The sequence below is a fragment of the Harpia harpyja genome, chromosome 1, assembly GCF_026419915.1.
Source record: "Harpia harpyja isolate bHarHar1 chromosome 1, bHarHar1 primary haplotype, whole genome shotgun sequence".
Lineage (NCBI taxonomy): Eukaryota > Metazoa > Chordata > Aves > Accipitriformes > Accipitridae > Harpia > Harpia harpyja.
This window is the reverse complement of record NC_068940.1, coordinates 35,980,416-35,992,006: the sequence shown is the minus strand read 5'-3', so window position 1 is coordinate 35,992,006 and position 11,591 is coordinate 35,980,416. Positions and strand designations below refer to the sequence as shown.

The 11,591-nt window shown below is 46.9% G+C and overlaps 1 protein-coding gene across 1 annotated transcript; it reads left to right on the top strand.

The window, feature by feature from the left end:
• Window positions 1-310: 310 nt before the first annotated feature.
• On the top strand, window positions 311-10,555 carry TFAP2C (transcription factor AP-2 gamma). The gene is made up of 7 exons (XM_052786902.1): window positions 311-557; window positions 2,045-2,521; window positions 2,853-2,904; window positions 4,442-4,664; window positions 5,325-5,443; window positions 6,859-7,000; window positions 8,877-10,555. Exons 1-7 carry the CDS (start codon window positions 510-512, stop codon window positions 9,160-9,162), a joined length of 1,347 nt encoding a protein of 448 aa, XP_052642862.1. The 5' UTR covers window positions 311-509; the 3' UTR covers window positions 9,163-10,555.
• The last annotated feature ends 1,036 nt before the right edge of the window (window positions 10,556-11,591 follow it).

The following is an 11,591-nucleotide window of genomic DNA, read 5'->3' as shown; positions in this document are numbered from 1 at the left end:
TCCCTCAAAAAAAAAAATCCAACACGTCGGGGGGCTTTTTGGGGCAGCCTCCTCGCAGTGTGGGTGCGGATGGGGGTTGTCCACGCATGACCCCTTCCCCGTGGGCCAGGACTGCCCTGAGAGCTCCCGGGGCGCTGAAGGGGGGGGGGGGGGGGTCCGGCTCCGTGCTGCCTCCCCAGCCCTCCGCGGGTGCTGAGCGCAGCGCGGAAGGAGTGGCTTGAGGCTGCGCGCTTCCTCCTGAGTGGCTGGCGGCCGCGGCTCCCAAGCCATCCCTGGGGAGGAGTTATGATAATCCTGTTGCCATTAAGGGCGTCTGGGCAGGGAAAAAAACCCGAGTGACCATTAGCGCGGAGGTTTAGTCCGTCATCTGCCTTCATGCCTGCCAACTGAGCTCCGTCCGGGGGGTAGCTCCTCTTCCCCAGCGCCGACGTGGATTTACCGCCCGTGGGGGGGGGCTGAGCTCTCGTCTGTTTTCGGCACCCACACACCTGGTTTGGACGCTGGACGCCATGTTGTGGAAACTAGCTGATAATGTCAAGTACGAAGAGGACTGCGAGGTGAGAAACGCGGGGAGGGGGTCGGGAGTGGGGAAGTGGGGGGGTCCGGCGTGGGGCAGCGCGGAGCTCCGCCGCCCCCCCGAGCCGCGCTGCCCTCCTTCCCTCCCCGCTCGCTTCCAGCCGGCGCCCGGCTCTCCTGCCTCCCCGCCGGGCGGCATTTGCCCCTTCCCGAAGGCCCGCGGTTTGCTTTTTTTCTTTTTTTTTTTTTCCTTCCTTTGGAGGTACGAATTTTAATTCCCCCCCTCCGAGTCTTTTGAACTCTTAAATAAAAGGGGCTGAAAGCCCCGGCTGGGAGAAACGACCTCGCATCCCGCGTCCCCCAGCCGCCCCGTACGAGAGCGGGGTGTCCCCCCGCGGAGCGGGGCAGGAGAAACCGGGGCCGAAGGCCGAAGCGGGCAGCTCCCAGCCCGCCGGCGGAGCGCGGTGCCGAGTGCCCCAGCCTGTCGGACCGGTCCGCGCTGCGAGGCCCCGCTCCGGGTGGGAGCGGGCCGGGAGATGCGGAGGAGCCGGCCGGCAGGTAGCAGCTGCTTGGGGGGGGGGGGGTAAGCCGGGCAGTGCTGGGACGGCCCTGCCTTCCCACGTCCCCCCCCTTCGCGGGAGCATCTCCCACACCCCCTCCGTGAGGTGCCCCCGGGTTTTGATCTCTCCGAAAGCGGCTGTGTCCCCCGTGTCGTCGTCCTCCCCCCCCCCCCCCCCCCCCCGCCCCACTGGTCGCGGTCCGCCTGCTTGGCTCCTACAGATTAGCTGCAGTCCCCGCTTCACGCTCCATTGGAACCCCATTCACCTCTTATTAACTAGCCCTGTTATTTTAATGACCGTGAAGCCAGAAGCTGCTAAATCCCTGGATCAGCTTCAATGTAGACATTTAAGCTTTGACTGCTGAGATTTGAAAGCGGGGGAGAAGCGGAGATGGGACGGCTGGGAGGGAGAAACGCCGTCCTTCCCCGCCGCGCCAGCAGCCGTCGGGCGAGAGCTCCGCGTCCCGTCCCGGGCGGCCCCCGGGAGGGTGTGGGGGGGCCGGGGGCCTCCGGCCTGCTCTGTCCGGGCCCCTTCTCGCCAAGGGCAGCGGGTCCGCAGCCTCCGAGTCTCCTCCCCGGCCGGGGCAGCGCGGCGGAGATTGGGCTGCGTCGCCGATTTGAATTCTTCTTATTTTAATGATTTTCCCACTGACTTGCACAAGCGTGAGGGTTAGTCTGTTGTAGTCGCGCTGAGGAGAGCGGCGAGAACCGGTTTGTAATCTCTTCCCTGGGAGTAGGGCTGACTTCTTAGGCGAAACGCCGTAAAAAGAGCAGACTCCCTGGGCAGGAGCCGGGCGGCTCCGCCGTCTCTCTCCTCTCCTCGCCTCTCTTCTCCTCTCGCCCGCTGCCAGCGAGTGCCACCGCCCGGCGGGTCCCCCCGAGCCTGGGCTGCCGCCGGTGCCCGAGACCCCCCCCCCACCAGCACTGACGGCCGCCTGCCTTCTCCCTCCACCCCTCTGTTCTTTCCAGGACCGGCACGATGGGAGCAGCAACGGGAACCCGCGGCTCCCGCACCTCTCGGCGGTCAGCCAGCACCTGTACAGCCCGGCTCCGCCGCTCTCCCACTCGGGCGCCTCCGACTTCCAGCCCCCCTACTTCCCCCCCCCGTACCAGCCGCTGCCTTACTCCCAGTCCAGCGACCCCTACTCCCACCTCGGGGACCCCTTCTCCATCAACCCGCTCCACCAGCCGCCGCCGCCGCCCCCCAGCCAGCAGCAGAGCGCTTGGTCCAACCGGCAGAGCCAGGACCCGGCCGGCCTCGCCCCCCACGGCCGCCCCGGCCTCGTCCCCCACCTCTCGGCCCTGGAGAGCGGCTCCGCCGGCGGCCGCAGGGAAACGTACCGACGCTCCGAGCTCCTCCTGCCCCACGGGCATGGGCTGGACGCCTCCGCGCTGGCCGATAACCTGGGCCTGCACGACATGGCCCACCAGATGGAGGAGGTGCAGGTAAGTGTCGTGTCCCTGTGTCCTCCCGTGTGTCCCCCCCGCCCCCCAGCGGACTCCCACCGCCCCCCCCGGGCCCGCCCCGTGCATCGTGGGAGGCGGGCGGGACAGGCAGAGATGCCCGAAGGCTCCGCTGCGGAGCCAGGCACCGTCCCCTCCTGCGCATCCCAGCTTCACTTGCCCCATCCCCGTCCTTGGAGGGAAACCCGCCTTTTTCCCCCCTTCTGCCCTTAAAATGGGGACGGGCGAGGAGGGGGTGGGTTTCCCAAAAGCCCCCGGCTCGTTCTCTCGCCGCTTTTCAAGGTGCGAAACTTTCTCCCCTTTCTCTTTCCAGAATGTGGAAGATCAACACTTATTAATGCATGACCAGACAGTCATTAGAAAAGGTCAGTAAGGTGGCACTGCAGTTTACTTTCCCTTGTCAATAGTTAAAGTTTAATGATGCACCGGTGAATTGACGCCTTATTATCTTTTAAAGGACAGATCCTTTCGGATCGGGAGGGCGGAGGAGTTTTTCTTACACTCTCTCCGTCGCTGGATTTTTCTAACGCCATCTGAGGGAAGGTGGCAGCGGGGACAAGCCCCCGGGGTGCCCCGGTCCGTGAGACCCCTCCGGGGGACACTGACCATCCCCGCACGGACGAGTCCCTGCTCTTGTGTGTGGCTTTAATCGAAACCAGGACCTTGGACCGAATTTAATGCTGCCCTGGAATACGTGTGTGTAAAGCGACACGGGGCTTGTTTTTGTTTTTCGTTTGGTTGGTTTGGTTTTTGGGTTTTTGTTGTTGCTAGCACTCGAAGACAGTTTGGGTTTTTTTCTTTTTTTTCTTTTTTTCCCCCTTTCAACTTCTTTACGAGACTTGAGAAGGGAATGAGTTCGCTGGCATATAAGCCTGCTCGGCTTTACCTTAATCGAAATGGTTTTGTAGCTGAGGTTTTGAGGAAGGAGAAAGACGTATTGACTCAATTTACAGTCATTTAGGGCTTTTTTTTTCTCCTGCTTTTGTTTTTAAACAAATTTGTGCTTAAAAAAAAAATCAGTGGAAGTTTTCTCCGAAGACTTCAAACAAATACCTAACTGAGGAAAAGCAGAAGTGTTTGTCAGAGCGCTGATTACTGCGTTTAGCTCATGGGAGAATAATTTCGCTGTCAGATGCACCACTGAAAATCTTTCCCCCTCCGGGGAGCGGGGCCGACCCTGGCTCTTTAACCCTTTCCGGTCGGTGCTGTGAGCCAGCAGCACACCACTGGGGGTTAACTGGGTGGATTCGCAGGGGGACAGAAAAGCTGGATCTGTGGTTTGCTCCTTGCAATGCCTTTGTTGTCCCTATTCACCTAAAGGCTGAAGCCGTTAACGAGCAATGTTTTACTTTCAGTTCTCTTCTGGGCTGCACCCCTTCTCTCTGTTGTACTGTCTGTTACAAATTTGTTGGGATTAAATTCCAAAGGCGGTTTCTTAAATCCGCGTGTGCGAGGTGGAAGATGAACCCCAGCAGGAGGTGGGAGGGAGGCTTTTCCCTGCCCCGGCTCAGAAAGAGGTTTTGGCAGTAGTTGAAGGATGCTAATTTGGAGTCTGTACTTGTATCGGGCTTTTTATAAGCATCGATTTGCTAACTTGCAGCACGCCACTTCAGAGATGTGTGTTTTGTGCGTTTTTAGAAAGTATTCTTAGTCGTGTTCGGCAGCTCCTTGAAACTTGCTGTGGCACAATATAGCTATTCAGGAATAGTTGTGGGGACCTTTTGGTCACAGCCGAGCCCTGTGCTGCAGAGAGATGCTGGGCACGGGGGTCAGTGGTGTGAGCATTTAAGGCAAAACGAAATCCTGTCTCCTGGTCTTTTTTTGTAGAAAGGAAATTCACTTGCCACTTCCTCTTTATTTTTCCTTTTTATAAAATACCTGCTTTCCTTCCTCCTCCTGCAGGTCCCATTTCCTTAACAAAAAACAGTGCTCTGAGTCTCCCCTGCCAAAAGGATGGATTAATCGGAGTGGTCATAAACCCCAATGAAGTATTTTGTTCGGTTCCGGGGAGACTTTCCCTCCTGAGCTCCACGTCAAAATACAAAGTGACAGTAGCAGAGGTGCAGAGACGGCTCTCGCCCCCCGAGTGTCTCAATGCCTCTTTGCTAGGAGGAGTACTCAGAAGGTAGGCTGCAACTCCCCTTACAACCATCCCCATCGTGTCTATTGTTTGTAAGTTTTCTTGTGCTTGTGTGTGAGCAGCCAGATCACCATAACGAGGAGCTAAGAAAGCCTTTTAGCAAATTTCTAATTTTTAAGCAGCTCAACAACACTGAATCCTAATAGGCTTTGGAAATAAAACTTCTTTGCACTTCTACTACTTCTCGAGAAGTACTATTAACGGCTCTGACAGCAATTCTCATTCTCTGTTTAAAGTTGGATTTTTGTCTCAAAAACGGCTCCTGGAGCTTTCTTATTAAGCTGTTTCCCCATGGAATACTTTTTAGATTAAATCACGTGGTCTTGATTAATCATTACAAGGACACTTTATATGTCTTTTTTTTGCGTACACTTAATTTGGCTTGTGATCATTCTACAACTGTTGGTTTCAATGGTGCAGTTTGAAACATTTTGATTTTGACCTCTGCTGTGTTTCATCCTGGCTGGTTTGTAGTAGAGCATTTAAAAAGTAGGTCACTTGAAAAGAGCCTGTTTTTTATCTCCCCCCGCCCCCCCCCCCCCCCAGTAGAACCCTACTGAATGTCAGTAACTGGAATTTCTCATCTTTAAAAAGAAGTGTTCCCTGAAGATAAATAAGGCCATTTTTTTCCCTCTTTAATTACAGAGCCAAATCTAAAAATGGTGGCAGATCATTAAGGGAAAAACTGGATAAAATTGGCTTGAATCTTCCCGCTGGTAGAAGGAAAGCTGCAAATGTGACACTATTGACATCTTTGGTAGAAGGTCAGTCTTGAATGTGTCTTAAAAATAAACTTTTTTTTCCCCTTGTGTACAGATTCTATCCTCTAGGCAAAGCCTGGAAAGGCTAGAAAGTCAAAGAACATAATAGGGAGTTTTTTGTTTATTTTAAAGTCAGCATGGTGGGGACGTGGCAGTAACTAACAGCTGTGTTGCCTTTGAGGGGCTCCTCTCCCCTTCTTCTCCCTTTGCTAAGTCCTTGGCCTCCGAGCCCTACCCACACAAACCCAGCTAATACTCCTCTTCCTCACGGCTGCGTCGCAGGGATGCTGTAACTCCTACACGCCAGGATGTTCAAAATGCATGTTTGTCCAGGCTGTGTTTCTGGAGGGGGGCGAGTTGTTTTGGGTTTTGTAGGGGTGTGTGCAGGGACGGGCAGGGAAGGGAAGAGGGGTGAAACTCATCATGTTAGTGGTTTTGGTTCCTTATTGGGAAATTTTAAAAAGTCTGGGGCAGCTGACTCCAATGCCTGGCCCTACCTCAGCGGTATCCTCAGAAGCTTTTCTAATAAACAAGCATATAAAGTGAGATTTATAGCTTTTGACTTCCTGATAGGAAACTGGAGCCCTTTAATCTGTAACATGTTATGTGGACCCTCTATCAGTTAAGCTGACTTGAAGGGTGTGTATATATATATATATGTATGTGTGTGGTTATATTTTGTGTTTCTGTTTAAAGCAGCTCCTGGTAGTGGTACAATTTAATAGGCACAGAAGCAGCAATTGAAAAGTGAAAAATGGTCTAACAATACCTTACTATTTCACTTCTACATCAGCTCAAATAATACAGCAACTTGCATTTAAAACCTTTCTTTAGAAGTTGGGTTTAAAAGAGCTTATGCATGTACACATATACACATGTACATTGCAGGTAATGCACTGATCATGCCAATCCATTTTTTTTAAGCCTGATCAGATTGCCTTAATGAAAAAAAAAGTGGCCTAGTTGTACACCTTGCAATTTTATTTTCTATATGAAAATGCTTATTAGAAAGTATTAGAAAATACACTAAACTGATAAACCCTTTATTATATAAGTGGAATTTAGTTGCCAGGTTTTTTAAATATCTGTGGACAATTTGATCTAGACTGAATTCTAGTCTTTGCTGCACAGTTAATCTGGATAGAGGTGGGAGTTTTTCTTACTAGTATAAGCGCAAGAGAATTATTTTTTGTAGCAGTCACCATGTAGATTTTTTTTTCTTGATGCAAACTTAGAAAGAAACACTGATCTATTAATTAGAAAATGGTAATGAGTGGTATAGTGGTAACATAGCAGTGTCCCTTTCTAAAACAGAAATACACTTCAAAAATTCATGGCACTTTCCTTAATTTCCCTGATCTCCTTATAATAAATAGATGTTACTATATTTAATAAGCATTCCCTTTTACCCACGCCAGGTGAAGCTGTACATCTTGCTCGTGACTTTGGTTATGTATGTGAGACAGAGTTTCCTTCCAAAGCAGTGGCTGAATATTTAACTAGACCACACATGGGCCGCAATGAAATGGCAAACAGGAAGAATATGCTTCTTGCTGCAAAGTAAGTTTTGGGCTTGGGTTTTTTTTTTGCTTCTCTTTTTTAAAGATGCTTTTGTCTGACCATGAGTATCTGTGACTGTGGACAGTTTGGTACGTCTTCATGTGTAATTTTAATACAGGAGAAGCGGTGTTTTGTTTTGGTTTTTTTTTTAATTTGGTTTTGGTTTGATTTCAACTATGGCAGCAGTTATTTTAGTCTGAACCAATAATAATAACAACCCTGTATGATAACTCTAAAGCAGTTTGGACCAGTTCTGTTCTTTTTCTTTTAATGCTAGTAAAAACTTCAGAAAAAGTCCTATACCAGGACGGCTATATCTCTAAGTAAAAGACGTCCCTAGGTCTGACAGGGTTGAGGACCTGGAGGGCAGGTGTGCCCAGGGAATATGAACCAGTGTCGGGACCGGGAGCGGGAGATGGTTCACCCACTTCTGTGTATGTGCAGCCCGGAGGGGCATCTCCAAGGAGAGTTACTGGTGGGCATGCTGGGTGCAAGGGAAGCTCCTCTGCCATGTCCTCGTAACTGCTCTTGGCAATAGCAGTCCACAGGTTTCCCCCATGGGACACAAGCAGTCAAGAACTGTGGGTAGTGCCTTTTCACTATTACAGCTGAAAATTTTTATAGTTCAGTGAAAGCCAGCCTTTGGTAGATGTGAAAAGTCCCTGTACTTAACTAAATTCCTATTGCAAAGCTTGCTGAACAGGGGGAGGAAGGGTAAAGCAGCAGCTTTGTAACGGCTCTTCTGCAGACACTTGTACCTGTAAATAAACCACATACTGAACAGGTCTCTGGTAGGGAATACCTGCGTTAAGTTACGCTTATCTTAAACCGGTGGCTGGAGTGCTCACTGTCCCCTTCCCCCCCAGCCTTCCCAGGCTGAGGTTTAACAAAGCCTTCATTTCATGATCTGTTCTGGTCTGAGATGTTTTCTGGTCTGGGGTTGGTGCAATTCCTTGCTTTTGAAGGCAGCCTCGCTCTGCAGAGGACCTGAGAAAAGCCTGCTTAAACTGCTGAGAAGAGGTGCCCCGACTTTGAGGTCAGATCAGGCATGCAAAACACACTCCTCCTGTTGCTGAATTAATACATCTTTCCCTGAAAGAGAGACCTTCTTTTACAAATATATCTCTTAGAAATATAGTCTCTTTTTTTCCTATAGCTTGAACGTTATGCTTTTTACTGAGCACTACCCCTTCCGCTCTTCAGTATTATCATAATTGGTATTGTTATTAGCACTAGTAACAATCATCTTTTAGAAGGTATTTGTGATTGAGAAATTCTGATAAAGCGATGATTCTGTTAAGATTGCTCAGCTCCTGTGAAATCCCGTCAAGGGGACAGATTTACAAGCAGCAAACAACATATGCTTGAGCTTTATTAACCATTCGTGTTTTGCCAGGCATATGTGTTAGTGTTTGCAGGATCAGGGCCTAGGTCTCTATTAAAGAGGGCATATACATATACTATGCACAACTAAACTGAATCTCCTCTTCAGCTGGTTTAGTCTTTCTAAATCACCTATCTGCAGCTGTGGCAGTTCTCATAGAAACTAGCCCTAAATTCCCACTCCCCCCTTAAAATCTAGGGCAAATGATGCAGAGCCAGCCAGACACTAGAGGTGGAGAGGTTATTTATTTTGCAGAGTGTGGATGTGTTTTTGTGACATAGATATAACAGAAGGTTTATCTGAAACTGGTGCTAATAAATAGGCTTTAATTTTAGACGCTGCTGCTGCTGGAGTAATGAATTTCTGAGAACTCCAGCTCCCACATGACTGCCAAATACTTGATACAGGCTTTCTCTGTTATTTTTATTTATTTATTTGCTTTTGCATAAATTCCCACTGTGGTGTAAAGTGTGATCACTTTGTGTCTTGCAGGCAGATTTGTAAGGAATTCACAGACCTCCTCACTCAGGACAGAACTCCTCTTGGAAACACGAGACCTAGTCCCATCTTGGACCCTGGCATCCAGGGCTGTTTGACTCATTTTAGCCTGATCACACATGGCTTTGGGAGTGCTGCCATCTGCGCTGCCATGACATCCGTCCAGAACTACCTAAATGAAGCATTAAAAATAGCAGACAAAACATACATGAACGCTGGCGACCAGAGCCCTGCAGAAACCAACAAAACCATTGATAAAATGGATAAGCACAGGAAGTAAAAGGAGAGAAACCAGACTTTAAACCTTTAAACTCTTCCTCCTAAACACAGACTGGGATCTTCTTGCCGGGGGGAACATAGAGATTTGGGTTCGTTTGGTTTTTTTTGTTGTTGTTGTTTTTTGTTTTTTTTTTTAAAGAAAGGAGGGGAAAAAAAGGAAAAAAAAAATCCTCTTATTCAGGATCTTCACTCCCCCTGGATCCATGAGACAAGTCTTTCTAAAAGCTGCAGTATCCCTTATCTGTGGAAGCAATTACCAGAAGATAAGTACAAGTGTATTGAAATCCTTTGCTGTAAAAGTGGTGCTATAAAGGGGTTTTGATGGAGATATACAAAGATATATTTAGATTTCTTTTCCATATCTAAGTATCTAGTGGTGACCAGCTTCATGTATAGTTTTTAAGATACAGATTTTAGGTGGAAGCCTATTTGTTATCTGATACAGTTTCAGGGTTTTATTCTCTCTAAATGCAACAGTAACAATAAAGCAGTATTAAACAATGGTATATAGATTTATGTACATTAAAATTTTTTATAAACACCTGAAAATAGTAAGATTATTCTGTGGGTTGTTTTTTTGGTTTTATTTTGTTTTTTTTCTTTATTTTCAGATTACCATAGGAGAGTACTAAAATCCTGCTAGACTTAAAAGTTATCTGATAGCATCTGACGTGCTTATTTTTATGGAAATATTCAGTCTTTTAAAAACTGCAGTAATGTTGGCTGCAGTGAATATTATCTTGATATTTTTTTAACAAGGAATAGTTCAAAATGAAAATGCTTTTAGAAAATTCACTTTCTGTGTCTAAGGATATTGCAGCTTTATTCACATATTTATATTGTCTTGTTTTTAAATTGGGGGGTAAACTTGAAAGAATAGGCACATACTTTTTTTTTTTTTTTTTTGCCTATTAAGGCCAAAAAAATATTTCCAGGGAGGCTTTATGTGTATTGAGGGAAGCAGTGTGTTGAATGTAAATATTTATTTATGTGTAATTTAATCGGATTTGTAAATAATGGTGAACTTTTTAATACTTTTTTTTTATAAATGGGTTTCAAATTTTAATTTTGGTAAGTATTTCAAAGGTAATGGGTAAGCTAAACATATCTTTAGGTTTATGCACAGGTATGTTATACAGGGTATTTAAGACTTGGTTTTTTTAAATATCTCAATTCTTGCCACTGAAGATTAAATCTAATCTGAGGTGTATGTTCACAAAGCAATAATTTTGTGCATCATCCACCTGATAACTGACTAGACATGCAAAATGAGTGTGTGAGTTAGTGTGTATGTGAATAATGGAGGTTCTGAACTATCTTTACATATTTGTAAATGTTCCCAATATAATTCTGATGTATATGATAACCATATAATAAAAGTATTCTGGATAGAAGCATGGAATGTTTTGTTAACTGAAAACAGTTTTGTTTTCTTTCTATACTTCGGGAATGTGGGGCGAGTAGCACTAGAGGACATTATGTATTGAGTCATAATTGCAGCACTTTGTTCGGATTAACAGAACAGAAATATGAAGCTGTTTGCCAGTAAAACTAATGGTTTCAATTAAACACATTATGTATCTCCAAGAATCTCTTTTTTTCTTCCTAAGATGTCATTATCATGCTAGCTGCCTATTTAAATAGGGAGCTTAAACACAAATTGCAAGGCTTCCTCTAAATAAAAATCAATCCTACCAGCTTTGTCTTCAAGTTAATCTGACTTTATTAGTATAATCTGTCTCTAATGACAAATATTTGCAAAATTGTGGCATGTGAAATTTGATAGGTGTCCCATCTGGTTTCAGCCCAGTTTTACTGATTTGAGGAAGTTGGTAGCATTTTGCAGAAAGTCCCCAAAGTATTCTGTGCAGTAGTAGTGAGGCAGGATCTGAGGCTTTCCAGTGGCATTCAGTGTCTTGGATGCAAAATAGCCAAACAAACCTTCCCGGAGAGAAATTTTTCTTTCGGGTGCTGTCTGAAAAAGGAACAGTGTGAACCTGGGCTTTAGTGTGTCCTTGGCGTTTCAACACCTGATCAATCCATCAGGCATGTGCCTAGGGCAAACATTATGAATGGTGATGCTGGACGTAACTGTGAGTAAGAATTTGGTTCACATCATGGCAGTGTGTTTCTTTCACAGATGTGGAGAAGAGGCAATATGTACAATTTTTTAATACTTTGTTTATAAATTCTTTTTATGTTCTCATTATTTTTCCTCTAAAGGGTAAAGGCAAACTACTGAAGATGTGCAGGGAGAAGAAAGGAAAGGGAAGCTCAAAGAAAGGAATGAATGTATCAGTGGTGAGCTGAGAGAAAGCTGGTTTTTGAGTTGCAGTCCAATCCCCTTCTGTCCTAAAAAGGTGTGAAATTCCAGTCTTTGCATTTTTAGACTCGTAGCATTTGAGGAATAAGCATTTTGGACCATCTGTA

Coding starts and splice junctions, on each gene's coding strand:
- TFAP2C (XM_052786902.1), top strand. CDS start 510: ATGTTGTGGAAACTAGCTGATAATGTCAAGTACGAAGAGGACTGCGAG. Junction 2,522..2,852: donor ACCAGATGGAGGAGGTGCAG/GTAAGTGTCGTG, acceptor TTCTCTTTCCAG/AATGTGGAAGATCAACACTT. Junction 4,665..5,324: donor CTAGGAGGAGTACTCAGAAG/GTAGGCTGCAAC, acceptor CTTTAATTACAG/AGCCAAATCTAAAAATGGTG.